General features: G+C 34.3%; 1 protein-coding gene across 1 annotated transcript in view; it reads left to right on the top strand.

The window, feature by feature from the left end:
• Positions 1-13284, top strand: part of LOC106880930 (complement C3) — a 57614-nt gene extending 44330 nt beyond the window's left edge. The window contains exons 31-39 of the mRNA XM_089339429.1: positions 3967-4065; positions 4541-4628; positions 5893-5964; positions 6385-6493; positions 6702-6797; positions 8038-8130; positions 10275-10349; positions 10975-11101; positions 12884-13284. Coding sequence (XP_089195555.1) covers positions 3967-4065; positions 4541-4628; positions 5893-5964; positions 6385-6493; positions 6702-6797; positions 8038-8130; positions 10275-10349; positions 10975-11101; positions 12884-13019 — 895 coding nt within the window. The 3' untranslated portion in view covers positions 13020-13284. The remainder of the gene's footprint in view (positions 1-3966; positions 4066-4540; positions 4629-5892; positions 5965-6384; positions 6494-6701; positions 6798-8037; positions 8131-10274; positions 10350-10974; positions 11102-12883) is intronic.
• The last annotated feature ends 7011 nt before the right edge of the window (positions 13285-20295 follow it).

Below are 20295 nucleotides of genomic sequence, written 5' to 3'. Positions count from 1 at the left end.
TTGGTGGCATGTAAAAAGCACGCACTGGGAAGTACAACCACACGATTTTCACTAAGGAAAACAAAACTCGGATTTTTTGCATGGAATCAAGTACTCTTACCTCCTGATATGCTGCAAATCCCTTATTTTTGTTCGGGAAAAAAGGGGTGGGAGGGAGCCTGCTGGAATCATGGGATTTTTGTTTTTGTTTTTTGAATGAATTCCGGTGACCTAATATGCTACAAAGCCCTTTTTTTGGGGGTTCAGAAAACGGGGTGGAGTGGAGTGGAAGCTTAAGAAATTTCAGTTCCCCTAACCCAATTTTCAAATATTTTTTGCTTCCACCCCACCTCACCCCGTTTTCCGAACCCCAAAAAGGGTTTTGTGACATATTTGTAGGTCACCGGAATTCATTCAACGAAAAAAAAAATTCCAATGATTCCGGGATGGGGTGGGGGAGGAGGTCCGGTTTCGCACCCCCAACCCACCTTTTTTTCCCAACAATATTAAGGAGTTTGCAGCATATTAGGAGGTTAAGGTACTTGATTAGACGCAAAAAATCCGGGGGTTTTCTTTTTTCTTAGTGAAAATCATGCGGGTGAATGTATCAAAATTGACCGATTTTTGTGCTAATCTCCTCCCTTCAAAACTGTTGGCTTTGTATATAAATTAGGAACAATTGTTATTGTTGTTGTTTTGGTTGCTTTTCTCAGAAAATCGTGTATGTAATGAACAGCGGAGGAAACAAATATATGTATTTAGTAATGACACGATTATCTCCCTTGCACACCATTTGCTTGGTTAGCTCCCTTGAATTTCATGGCTTCAGACCAGTGGTTCCCAAACTATTTTTCTCTGAGCAGCATTTTCGGAATGAAAATTTGCTCGTGCTTCACCAAAGGTCTAGAGAGAGGGTTGAAGGGTGATAACCGCCGATTCGAAGTCAGAACATTATCTCTCCTCCAATTTGCGGACCTTAGTTACTAATTTCTTAATACGGTTACGCCGAAAACGGGTGGTGTGCGTATTCTTTACCTCCACCACATATCGATCCCAGGAATTATTTATTTTTAAAGACTGGTACTTATTCTATCATTCTCTTTTGCCGAACCGATAAATTACGGAGACATAAACACACCAACACCGGTTGTCAAACGGGGGAGGGGAGCAAACAAAGACACACACAACGAGATTCTTTCAGTTTCCATGAACCAAATCCGCTCACAAGGCTTTGGTTGGCCCGAGGCTGTAGCAGACGATACTTGCCCAAGATGCCCCGCAGTGGGACTGAACATGGAATGATGTGATTGGGAAGCAAGCTTCTTTATTTCATGAAATTCGCCATTAAAGGCGACTAAACTTATAGAAAATTTCATTAAAAAAATATCTGAAAAGTTAAAAGTAAATCATTCAGGTGGTGGGTACGCTTGTGAAAGTATGCCAATTTCTCTTTATAAAAAGAAACAGGAGTGAATACAACGATATATGTGTGGAGTTTTTAATTACTACTTTTAAAATAACAGTGAAACAATAATAAATGTGACATAGAGAGATCAATGATAGAAGACAAAATGTCGTACTTCTTCAATTTTCGGTTAAGGCTGATTTAAATTAAACTGTAGTTGGTAGTCAGATACAAAACATGTATATGTCATCTTCTATCATAAAGGGAATTATAGTGACACTTATTTTCAATGATTAAAAAGCATGTGTTACAGGAAAAATAATGAAAAATTACCTACCAGAAGTAAAACTAAGTTTTCTGGTTCCAGAAACGGTTGCGTGTCGAACTAAAATCCTTGTAACATTTAGTTGCATTTCTACATGCATTGAGTTCGAATTCCGATGGGTTCGACTTCATTTTGTTTGTTTTCTTTCTAATTTTTTTTCTCCCCCCTACAAAATATAAAGAGTAGACGGGCACGTTTGTCAGCCCTTGTCTCCAGTTCCATAGCTTGGCCTTGCAAACGGAAATTCATGAATCGAGCTGTCGATGTCTACAGCAGGGCTCGCTAGTACTTGACAAGGCTAATTGTAGCTGTAGGAAAGATTTTGTTCAAGATTCAGTGCTGCTGTCTTACAGATTCATCAATAGTCATATTTTTCTCTGAAAGTATCAGCCCTGCATGTTTTATTGAAAGAGAAAACAAACTAACAGATGGTACGTCACCATAGCCTATGACTGATAGCTTAGTTGACATGATAGGTGAAGGTTCCAAGTGAGAGATACCAAGGAATTTCTGCAGTGCTCGTTGTTATCCCTCTAATCCAAGGGAGATAAATACGCCGGTTAATATATAATAGAATTACCTTCCTTAAATGAATATCGTCTGCATAGGACCCTGTCAGAGAATCGGGAAACCCCGCGTCCTCGGACGAACTTTATCCAACATGGAAATTTTGAAACCTTCGGATGACGAAGTCTCTTGGAAAAATCATATGAATGGGGCAAAAAAAAAAGGGTTAAACTAAAGCGTTTCACCCGAGCTCAAAAACGAAAAAAAAATTAGTCTAATAGGTGTAAAACAACTTGCTGTGAACGAATATGAAAAAAAAAAAGAAAAAATGCGCGCTCGTAAACGGGTGGGTGGGGAGAGGGCTCGGAACATTCATATCGTCACACATAGTCAGTCCATAGCCTCTAAACTATAGTGTTTGATCCGAGCGCGAATTTTTTTTTTTTTTTTTCGTTCACAAGTTGTTTTACACCTATTACACTAATTTTTTTTCGTTTTTGAGCTCGGGTCAAACACTATAATTTAGAGGCCATGGACTGACGATGTGTGACGATGTGAATGTTCCGAGCCCTCTCCCCACTCCCCATTTCGCGAGCGCGCATTTTTTTTTTTTTATATATTCGTTCGGAGCAAGTTGTTTTACACCTATTAGATTAATTCTTTTTCGTTTTCGAGCTCGGGTCAAACGCCTTAGTTTAACCAAAAAAGTCTAATCTGTAAGATGAAAACCCTAATTTTAAATAGTTTGATAATAAAACAGGTGGAATATTCTGGCCAGATATGGCTGGTTTAAATGTTATAGGGTTAAGGCATTAAAAACTTTTGTCTTCCTGTATATGCGGTGTTGGAATTGGGGTACAGTTAAGCCCATACGTTTTTATGGCATCAAATGTAGTACTAGGGGATCGACCCACTGGTTAGAACATTGTCTTGAGTGTCATTGAGATTCATGCCCTTTTTATCAAGTTGAGGATTTCAGCACTAATATCTCGGCTGAGTTCTGAAAGCATCTGAAAAGAACACAACTTGGCTCTTACAAAGCTTCAAATAAGATTCAGCAGTCTCACATCTCCCAAGATAAATAATCTTTTCTACTCTAAGCACAATGCCTGAAATTTGGGGAGAGGAGGGGGGCAGTCGATTAGATCGACCTCAGTACATGACTGGTACTTAATTTATCGACCCCGAAAGGATGAAAGGCAACATCAACCTTAAATGGAACTTGAACTCAGAACATAAAGACAGACGAAATACCGCTAAGCATTTCACTCAGTGTGCTAACGTTTCTGCCAGCTCACCACCTCCTCCAAGATAAATAATATTTGAATAATACAGTTAAAGATATGTTATTTCGCTTCTTGTCACATTTTTGAATCCTTGCACTTGGATAGTTTGTGCATCTTCTGTGTTTTATTTTCACCTTATTTCGTTCATTTAGTGAAATCTCTTCTTTCTTACATAATACTATAACAGATGACACTTCATACAATTCACTTGGGTCATTTTAAAGGGAACTATATGTAGTCTTTGTGAAAGAGGCAAAGCCTAGTGACTAAGGAGTTGCCCTCACAAACACACACATAAAGACATGTCCCCCCCCACACACACACATACACATACTGAGTCCCATACACACACTCACAAATTCCTATACAAACATACATACAGTTTCTTGTATATATGTAATTATATTTACACACATGTTTATGTGTAATTTTATGATCCCTAATGTTATAATCCCACTTTGCAGGTGTCCCCTATGTGGAGAGTCATGTCAGACCCGGACTGGGGTCAGATTAAATAGTTGGTCCATAAAAGATTACTCCATTTGTATGACAATATATCTCAGGTAAGTGCTATTATCAAAATATAATTTATAACACACCTCTCTCTCTCATACACATACACACACACACACTCTCTATTCCTCTCTCTCTCTCTCTCAATCTCTTTCCCTTTTTCTATCTCATATGCTCTTTTTCCTATTTTATTTCCCATGCTCTCTCTCTCTCTCTCTCTCTCTCTCTCTCAGTCTATCTAATTTTTTCTGTCAGTCATGTCTTTTTTTCTGTATCAGTCTCTCTTCTTTCCTTAGTCCTTTTCTTTCTCTCTCTTACCTTTGCTTCTCCATATTTTTCATTTTCTATTTCTCTCATGCTCTCTCTGTCTCTCTCCATCTCTCTCACCCTCTTGTTCTTTATCTATCTATCTATCTATCTATCTTATAATATTTATGATTTCCATGACATGAATCCCTAGCACAAGTGGTGATGTCAGTAATCATTTATACCTGTAATTCATTATTTCCTGATATAATTTCACAGGTACCTTGGTAGAACCAATCCTGGAATGGTGGTACTTGATATGGATTTACTAACTGGCTACGACACACCTGAAGAACTTCTAAGACAGGTAATTTCAACAGCATTTCTTCTCATTAGGATGCCATACTCAGTGATATCCATTGTAACAGACAGAACTCATTTCTGTGTGCAGCTACAAGGTGAACTTTTGAACCAACACACTATCAGATGTGCACACGCACATGTGTGCGAGCAAGCGAAGGAGGAAATAAGGAAGGAAGGGAGAAAGTGAGCGAGGGAGGGAAGGAGGAAGAGAGCGAGGATGGGAGGGAGGAAGCAAGCAAGCAAGGGAGGGAGGGAGGAAGTGAGCAAGGGAGGGAGGGAGGGAGGAAGTGAGCAAGGGAGGGAGGAAGCAAGCAAGAGGGGGAGGAAGTGAGAAAGAAGCGAGGAAGGGAGGGAGGAAGCGAGCATGCAAATGAGAGAGGGAGGAAGGGAGGAAGCAAGCGAGCGAGGGTGGAAGCAAACGAAGGGGGGAGGGAGGAAGCAAGCGAGTGGGGGAGGGAGGAAGCGAGTGAGTAAGGGTGGAAGCGAGCAAAGGCGGGTGGGAGGGAGTGAAGACAAACTTGGTGGAATTTGAATTCAGACCATAAAGACAGGGGCTAAGCATTTTCCCCAGTGTGCTAATGATTCTACCAGCTTAATAATGGCAAACCTATTTTACTAGATTCATCATTGTTTTCAAAACTGAGCATTAAAAAAAACCCCAAAGGCCATGTATTTCAACAGAAATACAGCAACAAGTGTTAAAGACATTCTTAGTTAAAAACCCACCATAAGAATCTCATGTTGATTTATGTCTTAAACACCAGCTTAAGAATGACAAAATTATTTCTTCATTATTTCCAAAATTAATTAAGACAAAGGCAGTGAATTTCAACAGATATATGGTAGCAAAAGGTTTAAAATATGTATGATATTTCAATACTAGAACACCTGTCTTGTCTGCAAGAAAAATAGGTTTGAGTCCTGCGAGCAGCTTTTGAATTTTTCTGAACTGTTGAGCCAGCAGAATCATTCACATGCTGGACAAAATGTTTAGTGGCATCTCATCTGTCTTTTTGTTCTGAGCTCAAATTCTGCTAAGGTCAACTTTGCCTTTCATCCTTTAGGGGGTCGATAAAATAAATATCAGTTGTGCGCTGAGGTTGATGTTATGGACTTACTCCCTACATGAAATTGCTGGCCTTGTGCCAAAATTTGAAACATACAATATTTTTTTAAAATTTGAATGTATGATATTTTTTATAATTTGAAATGTATGATATTTTTTTTTAATTTTAAATGTTACTTATGAAATTTGTTTTTCTTTATAGCTGGTCTATGACAAAGTTATTGCCAAGTATTACAAACACGAAAGCTCTCGCCTGATATTATATTTCAATACGGTAAATATTTTGGCATATTTCTTGAACAAACGTTTTTTTTTTGTTGTTTTTTGTTTTTAATTTCTTTCCACTTGTTTCTTTATGCTATCAAGATCATCATCATCATCATTATCATTATCAATATAACCATCTTCTGAATATTGGTCGATGGTGACAAGGATGACAACAACAACGATGATAGTGATGTTGGCAACAACAACAGTGATGGTGATAGTGGTAATGGTGGTGGTAATGGTGGTGGTGATGACGACGACGACAAAGTTGACAATAATGATAATGACAATAATAACGACAATGACAACAACTATGATGACAATGATGACAATGATGACAACAACGGTTGACAGTGATGATGACGATGATGATGATGATGATGATGTTAATGACATGAGGATTATGTTTTTTCTGGTTTTGTTCTAGGTACCCTATTTCAGAAGTTTGAAAATCAATCTTCTACTCTTCCGTTCGGTAACTATATACAACCACTTAATGCCGGCTCCTATCCATGTTTACTCCTACTACAGAAAGAGTGAGAATATTTTTTTACATTTCTTTTATCATTTTATTATTATCATTATATGTGGGGGATGGTCATTTTCTCATCTTTTTTTTTTTTTTTGGCCAATTAACACATACAATTTATTTATCATAACGCTATAATAATAATATAATGCTGAACTTTCTTTTGTTTCATTTTTAATATTTTTTATCATATATTTTTATGATTTTCCCCTCAGGTGTGAGTTGTACTAAATTCTACCAATTATCAACTAAAAAGGAATTGGTAAATCTTCTCTGCGATGAAGAAAGAGCAGTGTGCAAGTGTACCCAGAGTATGTAGACTTTCTTTGACATATTGCTTTGTATCAATTCATAATACGTTTGTTGTTGTTGTTGTTGTTGCTGCTGCCAATGGTGTTACTGTTGTTGCTGCTGCTGATGGTGGTATTGTGGTTGTTGTTGTTGCTGTTACGAAGGCAACTGGTTTAGTGGTTAGGATATTCAGCCCATGATTGTAAGGTTGTGTGTTCAATTCCCAGCACTGCATTGTGTCCTTGAGCAAGACACTTTATTTCACATTGCTGGGAAAAGTTAGCTGTACATGTAATTCAAAGGGCCCAGCCTTGTGACAGTCTGTGTCATTGAAGGGCCTAGCCTTGTCACATTCTGTGTCATTGAAGGGTCCAGCCTTGTCAGATTCTGTGTCATCGAAGCGCCCAGTCTTATCACATTCTGTGTCACCAAAGGGCCTAGCCTTGTCACATTCTGTGTCACCAAAGGGCCTAGCCTTGTCACATTCTGTGTCACCAAAGGGCCTAGCCTTGTCACATTGTGTTATCGAAGGGCCCAGCCTTGTCACATTCTATGTCATGGAAGGGCCTAGCCTTGTCACATTCTGTGTCACCAAAGCGCCCAGCCTTATCACATTTTGTGTCACCAAAGGGTCTAGCCTTGTCACATTCTGTGTCACCAAAGGGCCTAGCCTTGTCACATTATGTGTCACCAAAGGGCCTAGCCTTGTCACATTGTGTTATCGAAGGGCCCAGCCTTGTCACATTCTATGTCATGGAAGGGCCTAGCCTTGTCACATTCTGTGTCACCAAAGCGCCCAGCCTTATCACATTCTGTGTCACCAAAGGGTCTAGCCTTGTCACATTCTGTGTCACGAAAGGGCCTAACCTTGTCACATTCTGTGTCATAGAAGGGCCCAGTCTTGTCACATTCTATGTCATGGAAGGGCCCAACCTTATCACATTCTGTGTCACCAAAGGGCCCAGCCTTGTCACACTGAATTTCCCTGAGAACTGTGTATAGGGTATACATGTCTGTGGAGTGCTCAACCACTTACATGTTCATTTCACAAGGAGGTTGTTCCATTGATTGGATCAACTGGAACCCTCGTCGTCCTAACCAACAAACGCCAGTGCCAGGAATTTAGCTCTTTTACTTAGCTGGGCAAGTATTCTCATACACAAAATAAATAAATAAATAAATGAATACGGGAGCACTACAAACATGAAGAGTTTCATCCCTCGCAGAAATATTTTGCAATATTTTATGTTTCTTCCACAGGGGAATGTATCACATGTTATGAGGACAGAAGCCTGTTGATGAGCATCAACATGAACCTTTTAGAGAAAAAAGCTTGCATTAAGGACCAAATCGGTAAATATTTAATTCCTTTATTTATTTCACACCACCCCATCATCCTCCTCCCAAATCATTCCCCACACCCCCTCTTCTTCATCCAAAATTATTCTACACACATCCTTTAAGATTCTCTGCTTTTTCCAAAAATCCATCCAACAGGTTTTTCTAAAGACATTAGCTGAGACTAGAATTTGAAACTGGATCTCAGACTTGACTTACTGAGCTCACTTGGTATCTGTTCTGTAATGTTCCCCAAACTGACCCTAAGCTGACCTCAGGCTGACCAATGCCTTGTGACAGAATTTGGTAGATGGAAACTGTGTGGTAGCCCAGCATACATGTGTGTGTGTGTGTCTGTGTGTGTTGTGTTGTGTTCTTGCATTTGTGTCTGTCACTCATCCAAAACTAAATATCCAGTGTTAGTTTGTTTACATCCCCATAAATTAGTCATTCAGCAAAAGAGGTGTTTTTATGTTCATTTATTCAACTAAACCTTTCAAGGCAATGCCCCAGCTTGGCCACAGTCAAGTGACTGAAACTAGCAAAAGATGTATGTATGTATGTATGTGTGTGTGTCTATATATATGCTTGTGAAATTAACGTGCAAGTGGCTGAGCACTCCACAGACACATGTACCCTTAACGTAGTTCTTGAGGAGAATCAGCATGAAACAGTGTGACAAGGCTGGCCCCTTTGAATTACAGGTACAACAGAAACAGGAAGAAAGAGTGAGAGAAGGTTGTGGTGAAAGAGTACAGCAGGGTTCGCCACTGCCCCCTGCTGGAGCCTCATGTAGCTTTAGGTGTTTTTGCTCAATAAACACTCACAACGCCTGGGAATTGAAACCGTGATCCTACAACCGCAAGTCCGATGCCCTGACCACTGGGCCATTGCGCCTCCACGCCTATATGTATATATTACAGACATATATATATATATATATATATATATATATATATATACACACACATACATATATGTAAACATATATATCTATATATAGATATATATATCCATATCCATATATATATTTGTGTTTATATGTATTCACACACGCACATATGTACATGATAATTGAATTTATTTTCTCAGTTTTAATAGATAATTGTTTAAATTTTATTTAGGTCCTTTTGTATATTAAATAATTTCACTAAAAAAACCTATCTCCCTCATTTTATATTATATTGATTTGCAAAATGCCTCACAAAACCAATCTACCATGTAAAACCCTGGGTTAACTATATTACAATCATGTTTGTAATCATATTTTGAATTACGTTTTTTTTATATATTTTAATTAAATCTTGAATATTCTAAACATATCTTTAATCCTAATTTTTATTACTTTTTGAAATCTTTTTTAAATTATAATCATATTTCGAAGAATATTCTAATCAAATTTTTAATCTTACATTTTAATTATATTACAGCCCTATTTTTAATCTAATTTTTAACCAGTTTCATCATATTTTATTCATATTACTAATATTTTAATCAAATACAGATGGCTTAGCAGTAGTTCATCTAACTCTACATTTTGAGTTCAAATCCTGCCATGGTTGACCCTGCCTTTTGCCCTTGTGGAGTTGATAAAATAAGTACCAATTGAGCAGGGGTGGGGTGATGTAATCGCCCTATCCCCTCCCCTAATATTACTGGCCTTGTACTAAAATTTAAAACTAATATTTTAATCAAATATCCAATTTTAGTTATGGTTATAATCATCTTTTTAGGAATATTCTAATCAGATTCTTTATCCTATATTTTAATTGTATTTTTAACTAAGTTTATTTTCTCTATCCAAAAGGGTTTTTAACCCAATAAAGTAAAAGTAAGTACCCCCTTCGGTCATGAATGACCATGGGATTGCACCTAAAAAATTCCCGTCTGAGCAAGGTTGTTTATGCATGTGTTTTTTGAGATATACTATTAAAAAAAGAATTATTTCACTTTCTCTTCAAAGTTTATAAAATTCTCATATCACCATATTAGCATTTCAATCAAACATCCTATTTTAAATATAGTTATAATCATATTTTTAATTTTATTAAGAATATTTTTATCATATTTCCAGTCCTCTTTTTAATAATATTGTTAACCAATTTCAATCCTATTTTAAACTTATTCTAATCTTATTTTTAATCCTGTCTTTCATTCAGTAATGGTGGTCAATGTAACACAACCATTCGACATGGAAGGAATGGCACGTGGTAGAGTTGTATCCCTGTTAGCAGGTAAGAAGACACAATGAGTCAAAACACTTTGTAGCAAAATGTCTCACATGTTTTAATGTGTTTTGCTGGTCTGTTAATCTTAACAAGGATAGAGGAGGCTTGATTTAATAGATTAGATATTTCAAGTGGGTTTGTTGTGTAGACCTTGGTAGTATGAAGGTTACAAGATGGATTTGGTGATTAACCCTTCAGACCAAAATATTTAACCTGTTTTATAGTGAAACTGACCAGATCTAACCTCTCACCTCATCCCTACAATGTCATTCTAAAACTAAGCAATCACATCGTCGACAGCTCAAGATAATGCATGATTATGTTTTAAAAACAATATAAATAAACAAACATTACATTTGGCAGAATAATATGAATACTAATGGTTTGATTAAAGATAACGAATTTAAAAAGAGAGGCAAATGGATTGAGACAGGGAAGGCAGAATAGTTGGTGGCAAGTTGCACTCAATATTTACTTTGATGTACCAAGTTACACTCAGTCATTATTCTAATATGTCAAGTTGCTTGTATGTACCAAGTTATACTTGGTGTACCATCATTGCTTGTGTGTTCTAAGTTATACTAAGTCGATGATCTGATATCCTGAGATGTGTCCCTTTCTTTATTTGCAGGTTACTTGCAAAACCTTGAGAACAGAGAGGTTATTTTGCAGAGAGGAATCTGTGACTGTCCCTACCTGGAGAATGGCCACACATATTTGGTTATGTCAAACAAATATGTTAAATACAATAAACAAGTGTAAGTATTTGATTCTGACTTTTCCAGAAGATAACACAGCCATTTAGGGATTAGCTTCGAAAGAAGGTAAATAGTGAAATAGGGGAGCACATCAAGTAAAGGAACCTTCTGCCTATTTGAATGGTGATCATTCCAGTTATTTGATCAGTTGAACAATGTACGATATTCACCAGCATATAAGGCATGCATTTTGCTTTGTTTTTACCATACCAAAAATTGTTCTGCATTTAATACAGCCATAATCGGGATTGAGGGACTGAGTGCCATAGATTAGGGAACTGGATGAACATAAATTTGTAAAGTATGTTAATTGTTACTGATAATACAATATTCTTTTCTACTTAAGGCACAAGGCCTGAAATTTGTTGGTGTGGTGGTGGTGGTGGTGGGTAATCAATTAGATCGACCTCAGTATAAAACTGGTACAATTTATTGACCCTGAAAGGATGAAAGGCAAAGTCGACCTCGGCGGAATTTGAACTCAGAACATAAAGACAGACGAACTGATAATACAATAATATTGAAAGACCTGGGGTCGCTTTCTTTGACTAAAACTTCTTCAAGGCCATGTCCCAGCATGGCCACAGTCTAATGACTGAAACAAGTAGAAAGTTTGAAGAATCACATCTTCAAAATCTCAAAGCTATGAGATCACATGTCTTTAATTCAAATCAAAGTGCATAAATAAGCATTATGTTAGAGAGAGTAATCTGAATGCTAAAGGGTACACATTCTTTCCTGATGACCCCATAAACTTGCTAGCATTTATCTGGTATGCAGAGCTTTCAACTCGTAGCACTTGCATCCACAAGTTGTTTGAAGTAAATCTAATGAGACAATCTTCCAAACAAGCAAAATTATCGTCATCTGTTAGCTCAGACTTACAAAAAATATTGGCAGTTATGTGGGGAGGCCACATCATTTTATTATACTTCCTTCCCCAGCATACATAACCCACACCTAATAAGTGTCTTATATTAATTAATGAATTTTTGTTTCTTTTTATAAAACATTTGTTTATCATGTCTAAATGAAAAAGTCTTCCTAGAAAATTAAAAGGAATATTAAATTTTCATCTGCCTACCAGTTATTTGTGACGAGTGGATGACAACAAAACCAGAGCAATGGTATAGCACTTTAGAGGCTGAGAGCAATTACATATTACATCACAGTCAGAAATACAAGTTTTACATCCTGTATGACCAAAATATAAACAATGATACAGCTGAACTGAAAGAAGATAAAGTTGAAATACAGTATTCCCATTATGTAGCTTATAGATTTATGGTTTCATACTTTATTTCAGTATGCTGTCACAGCAATGTATTTATAGACACAAACTCATACATTTTCCCTCACAAAACCATCTTAACCCTTTTGTTACTGTATTTATTTCAAGATGCTCTGTTTCTTTCATACACACACACACACACACACACATATATATATATATATATATATATATATGATGGGCCTCTTTCAGTTTCCATCTACTAAATCCACTCACAAGACTTTGGTCGGCCCAAGGCTATAGTGGTAGACACTTGCCCAAGGTGCCACACAGTGTGACTGAACCCAGAACCATGTGGTTGGTAAGCGAGCTGCGTACCACACAGTCACTCCTGTGCCTGTAGAAAATATATTTTATCCAAAGTGTCATGCAGTGTAACTGAACCTGAGATCTCAAGGTTGCAAAGTGAGATTCTAAACCACACAGCCACATGCCTACACCCACATCTATTGGTTTGATTTTATCTTTTCTTTTTTTCCCCACTTTTGCAGGAATAAATTTTGGCTCGACAAGACTGGTTTCATTGCAGAAGAACTTAATCAATATGCAAAGAAAACAATTCTAGCTTTCAAAACTAAAACCGGAAGTATTACAAGACATAATCTATGTAAGGTTTATAGAAAATAATCCATTTGGAACCAGAAAGCATTTTGAGCTTTAAAGAATTATGAAAAATAAAATGAAATTTAAAAAAAAAAAGATTTTATGGGAAATTTTCATAAAAAGATATATTTCTGCATAGAGCATAAAAGAATGATAAATAACCTTCCAGAAATGGTTCCTCACTTTTTGCATTTATTCTAAGTGTAAAGAATCCAAATCTAATGGCGCCAAAAGACTAGTGTCTATTTTAACCATATTCCTTGAATAAATTCATTCCTTATACTTTTAATATTTGGTCTTTGTCTTTCTTTCATTTATATTCCCCCTCCACCACACCCCCACTTATCTATCTTCTCCAAGATTTGCTCTCCTTAAATCTGAATTTTCTTTCCATTATTGCAGTGAAAGTTCCAGTCATGTAGGAATGATTCAGTTGTGTGTGTGTGCGTGCATGCATATCTATCTATATATGTATATATATATGTCTGTATGTATATAAATATATATGCATGTATATATATATATATATATAAATGTGTGTGTGTCTATATATATGTATGTATATATATATATATATATGTATATGTTAGATACTAGAGTATGTATATGACTCTTCTTTTCTGTCCCTCAATCCTATTCCCCTGCTTCAGTTGAGGGATCTTGTCTTGCAAGTTATTTAGTTAGCTCATTGTTGCTGGTACCATGTAAAAAAAAGCATCCAGTACACTCTACAAAAGAAAAGCACCTTTTGCAAGTTGGGCCTCAAAGAGGCAAGGTGGCTGATGCCAGCAGCATGTGGAAGGCACCTCTCGAGTGTTGGGCCCCATGACGGCAATGACCAAGATCTTTGGCATTATGCCATGCTTGAGAAGAAAACCCGTCAAGCCAAGTAAAATTGTAGTTGTGGCAGATATTGGTGTCATGCAAATGGAACTGTGTCAGTGGCACGTAAAAGCACCCATTACACTCTCGGAGTGGTTGGCATTAGGAAGGGCATCCAGCAGTAGAAACCATGCTAAATCAGACTGGATCTTGGAGCAGCCTCCCAGCTTGCCAGCCCTGATCAAACCGTTCAACTCATGCCAGTATGGGCAATGGATGCTAAGTGATGATGATGAATACGTGAAATATTTTAACAATTTTTTAATACAATTCCTAATAATATTAATTATAAAAATATAATAAAATTTTTTAAACATCAAATGTTTATGAGGGTTCATCTGAGTAAATTAGAAATCAAAGGGGCCCATGGATAAAAAATGGTTAAGAAACACTGATTAGATTATTTTAAATCAGGAAGTTTCTATCATAGAACCAAAGCCATTCTCAGGCAGGCTGGTATCAAAATGGTTACAGAGAGGAAGCTTTTGTATCATAAAATCAGAAGAGAATTCGGTGAGGATTAGTATTAAACCCCATATATAAAATGCTACATCAAAACGAAAATGAAAGGGGACCAGCAGTGCCTGAGAAATTGGGTCAAGAGATAAAGGAAAGATCACAGAACTACCATCTAATGACAGGAAGCAGATCATTACTGTCTGTCACTGAAAACAATGCCTGCAATTAATGAAAGAAATGCTGAGAAATACAGCATTATGAATGGGCTGTGAAAGACTTCAGAATGTTTGGGAGGGTTGATGTGCAACATAGCTAACAGAATGCAAGGTTTTGAACTATATGAAAATACTTGCTGTTATTATTTCTTCAAAAATCACTGAATTACAAGTGGTGATGTCCTTCTCCTACCAATCAGTCACTCACATTACACCTTCAACAACATGTGGAACAGGAGAGTCTATACTTAAAAAAAAAAAAACATAGGTATGGGTTAATGACAGGAAGAGCACCTGGCTGTATAACAATGTCTCGGTAATATTTTCATCTAGCCCATGCTGTGGAGGTACATGGCTTAGTGGTTATGGGCGTTGGACTCATGATCGTAAGTTTGTAGTTTTGATTCCTTGACCAGGCGACACATTGTGTCTCCATTTCATGTTGCTCCAATCCACTCAAAAGAGAGCAGTCCTGCAACAGACCAGCATCTCATCTAGGTAGGGAATCTTGCTTAAATCAGTTTCAAATGTTGTTGACTAACCACAACGGTCCTTTAGTGATATCCGAGTTAACAATAAGTTGCTAGATTTTGATAACAATTCTCACAAGGTAAATCCGAGTGTCTTGTTCAGGACTGCACAGTTTCCATAGAATAAGTATTAGTATTAATAATAATAAGGAGAACGGAGATTCTCCACATTTACAAATTTATTAAACAGTTATTAACAACATTCTGAATGCTGTAATTAACTGTTTAATAAATTTAGAGATGTAGCAAATCTCTGTTCTCCTTACCATTATATATATATATATATATATATATATATATATATATATGTACATACACACACACATACACATACACAGACACTTGGTGTCCTGTAGCAGATAGTTAATACAAGGGAGGTAATAATTTTTTCATAATATTTGGTGGGATTAAAAGTATGAATATGAAATTTAAAGAATAAGAAAAACCTGCATTGAATACACATATAACTGGGGGGGTTTTTTGTTTCCTTTTTTGTTTTTTTTTTGCTTACTAATGAAATTCATATTTATACACACATACATATTGGGTAACTGAAAATAGGGCAGTATTTAAAAGGGAATTGTAATAAAAAAACAAAAACAACAAAGAAAAGATAATTGTAAGGGTTACCATGTGATATGGATGGGGTGGGACACAATGCATAGAAGAAGAGGGACTATAGAAATTATGAATTAATTTGTCAAATTTGTTATTTAAAACAAGAAAACAAATGGTACATGTGAAATACTTTATATGAAAACCATTTTATTTTAACATCTATAATAATAAAAATAAAAATGATAATAATAATAATAACCTGCTCATAATTATTTCATTCAAGGGTAAGAAATAAGAAATATTAGTAGTAGTGGTAATAGTAGTTGTAGTAGTAGTAATAATAATAATCATAATAATAATAATGGTCATCAAATATTATTATTATTATTATTAATTCTAAAGAATTTATAGAATAAAAAATGTACAAATGCCAACACAATGTATAAATAAATTAATTAGATGATATTTTGGAGACAAATGAGAGAGACAGAGACAGACAATAAGTGACAAATAAGTAACATTTCAGGAAGAAGAAAAAAAAAAAAATGAAGTATCATTGTAGATAAGAAGTAATAATCATGATATCAAACGCATAATTCGCTGAAATGGCTTGCAGAGTTGTAATAAGACCAAAAACAGATATTGTAGAAAAGATAGAAATTCTGAAAGGAAAATTTAATGGGGAAAAAAAAAAAAATCTGATTGTTTCAGCCAAAGTAATCAACAGTTTGTGTAACAGTTGTTGTTCTAGTAGGACCAAGTACTTTTTTTTATATAATTATTTTTAATTTAAGAGAGAGAAAGAGAGAGAGAGAGAGAGACAAAGTTTCTGAAAGAGAAAGTTGTAATAAGAAAATAGAATTTTAAAAGATTGCAAAGAGAAAGACAAAAAGAAGTTTTATAAAAATTATTTAAAGATTTTATATATATATATATATATATATATATATATATACACTATATGACAGGGTGCTGAAAATTTCCTGGCTTTGAGTAAAAGAAAATACAGGAGGATCAGTTAATTATGATTTTATTAAACATATTGCCCTCTCAGATTCACACACTCATTGCAGCAGTCCTTCAGTTTTTCTAAGCCCTGTAAAAGAACTCAGAAGGTTGGGCCTCCAACCGGGCCTTTCACGATACCCTTAAAGCCAGAAACACTTCAGCACCCTCTTGTCTATATGTATATATAATATACATACACTATATAGTTGAATACTGTTCAAATATATATATATATATATATATATATATATACACACACATATAAAATACATTATATATATGTATATGCATATGCATATAATACACACACATATGTATATATTTAACACATTCATACATATATTAAATCTTGATATAAGAACAGATGCAATAAGAGACATAGATGGAGAAAGTTCATATTCTTTTTAACAGCACTCACTGTCCTATTTTAGTATACTTTATCACCATCACCATCATCATTACACAATTTTTAAAAAAAAAACAATACTACAAAAATAAATAAGTAAATGAATAAATACATAAAGAAGTCTATATATTTTGTTTGTTTTTTTTTATTTTTTAAAATTTTCTTTTAAATAAGGCATTTTCAATTTAAACTGGATAACATAAATGATAAAATTGTTTTTTTGTTGGGGCTAAGAACAATAGAATACTTGATTAAACAAACAATGAGGAAAAAAAAAACAAAAAAAAAACAAACAAAAACAAAGCAAATGGCTAAAAGTTGTATTGTATTAGATTATTGATAATGCATATAATTGATTCACAAGGTTAAAAAAAAAAGATTAAAGAGTGACAAGAGTTAAACATGAAATATTTTTGAAAGAAATATGCTATTTTGAATAAGCTTTGTTCAAGTTCACAAAATGATAATTTATGAATGAGAATAATTATGTATATCACATGTATCATACGCTATATATATATATATATATATATATATATATATATATATATATATATATACATACACACACATACATACATATCTACACTCATACACACAAACATGTACATACATAATATGCATATCATATATTTTGAATTTATATGCATGTCATATATATATATATATATATATATATATATATATATATATATATATATATATATTACATACATACATATTATACACACACATATACATCTATGTACAGACATGCATGCATGCACACACACACAAATACATACATACACAGAGAATGAAGTAAACATGAAGTTAGAGATAAAATAGTTTTGTTCGATTATTTTATTTATTTACGTATTATATTCTTTTTTTTCTCTCCATTTCCTAACTTCACATATTTTTTTCTAAATTATAGTCAAATAAAGGACAAACAATACCATTTTTCTCACTATGTTTTTGTTGCTATTCCTTTGAAAGTGTCGGTAAGTTATTTTCAGTATCTATAATGCTAAAAAAAAAAATCCATACATTTTATTATTATTATTATTATTATTATTATTATTATTATTATTCATTGCAGTGGACTAACAACTATCATAAAAGAAATGTTGCAGACTGCATCCATGAAATATTTGATAAAAAAAATTTCACAAATTTCAGTTTTGATTTACTGAAGATTCATAGAACAAAATGGCTTCTTTTTTTCCCGTTTTTTATTTGTTTTTGGTTTCATTTTAGTTGTGTGTGTGTGTGTTTGTTTGTTTTAATTACTGAAAAGGAACAAAAATCAAGAATAAATGCATATATAAATAAAATAAGAAGGAAACAAAAGTATCCCTAAAACTATATCTACTGAATTTTTTTTTTTGGCTGACTGAATATCAGTCAGTTGTAGGAGAAACTTTTAGCAGTTTGTACATGATTTTGTGTGTGCATATGTGTGGATGTGTGTGCCTGTAAACACACACATGCACTATATATGTATGTATATTTATATGCATGCATGTGTATGTGAATATATATATATATACATATATATATATCACACATATAGATACACATATACAATACACACCCCTTTACTGGTTTCAGTCACTGGACTGCAACCATATAAAATCCTCCATTAAATGTACTTGAATTATGTAACACATAACGAAACAAGTACAGAAAGAGAGAGAGAGAGAAACAGAGAAAGAGACGAGAAACTATGAGAGGAAACACAAAGAGATAGAAAACAAACCATAATAACTTCGCTCGCTTGTTTGTGTCCATTTCATGTTTTAATTTTCTATTCAAAATTCAGTTCCATTTTTGTTACGGTCTTTATAAAATCAGTCAGAACACAGAGAAAGTTCTTTACAAGAACTGTAGGAAATTCTTAGGAAATGACACGGTCGATTTCACTTCACTCTTATGATTATTATTATTATTATTATTATTATTATATTATATTATTTACCGTTATTATTATGCATGTAGACACTTGCTTTTTTTTTTAGTTTTGTCTTTTGCTTTGCCTGTTTTTAATTATGTCAAAGGCAATATACAAACCAACAATACTACTCTGCAAACTATACACGCACATACACATGTATGTATATATATATATATATATATATACACACACACACACATACATACACACACACACAAATTCCAACAAAAAAACAAAACACAATGATATTAAATGAGGGTTTGTTGTAGTTGTTTCTCCTTTTGAAGAGTCTTTTACCAAGCTTGTCATACCATATTCCAGATATTCTTGGGAATTATTTCTGCTGCAGCAAATCGTTAGTGCTATGAGTATAAACAGTGATTAGTGATAATGGAGATGCATCTACATACATATATATTTAATATGCATACACATAGTTACACACACACACACACATATATAGATATATATATACAGGAATATACACATAAGCATTCTATATACAGATACACACCTATATATACATATAGATATACATGTACACACACAACATACATAGATTCACATACATATGTGCATATTGATGTGTGTGTACATATACAGATAAATTCATATATGTGTGTGTATATGGATCCTTCCTATATATATATATATATATATATATATATATAAAACCATATGAATATATATGTATGCATGTGTGTGTGTGTATATATGTGTGTGTATGTGTGTGTGTGTGTGTATGTATGTGCATATATTCACACACATACATGCATACATTTTCTCAGGGTCTCTGGGTCTTGAAATTTATTTTCACAGTAGTAATAATAATAATAATAATAATAATAATAATAATTATCATTATTATTATGTTATGTACATAGAACACAATAGACCGCCAAGGAAAATTCATTATTACAGTTACTTTTTTTTATTTTAAACAAATAACATTCTTTTATTTATTTTCACATTGTTCTTGTGTGCGTAACATACATCCATATATATATACATACATATATATACGTACCTACATACACACACACATATAATCTATATGTTTGCGTGTATATTATTGGGGAGTGCAACCACAATCTGACGTCATACATGTGTTAGACTAATGGAATGAAGGCTGACTTAGAGTTTGCCAATATAATACTAAACTTTAAGCAATGATCAATGATGGATAAATTAAGTAAAACATTACATTACATATATATCTATATATATATTACATAAATTATATATATATATATATATATATATATATATATATATATATATATGTATTTTTGGTTAGGGTTCTGTC

The sequence above is a fragment of the Octopus bimaculoides genome, chromosome 21, assembly GCF_046866305.1.
Source record: "Octopus bimaculoides isolate indiv1 chromosome 21, ASM4686630v1, whole genome shotgun sequence".
Lineage (NCBI taxonomy): Eukaryota > Metazoa > Mollusca > Cephalopoda > Octopoda > Octopodidae > Octopus > Octopus bimaculoides.
Note: the sequence above shows the minus strand (reverse complement) of the source record. Positions and strands in the feature narration are given on the sequence as shown.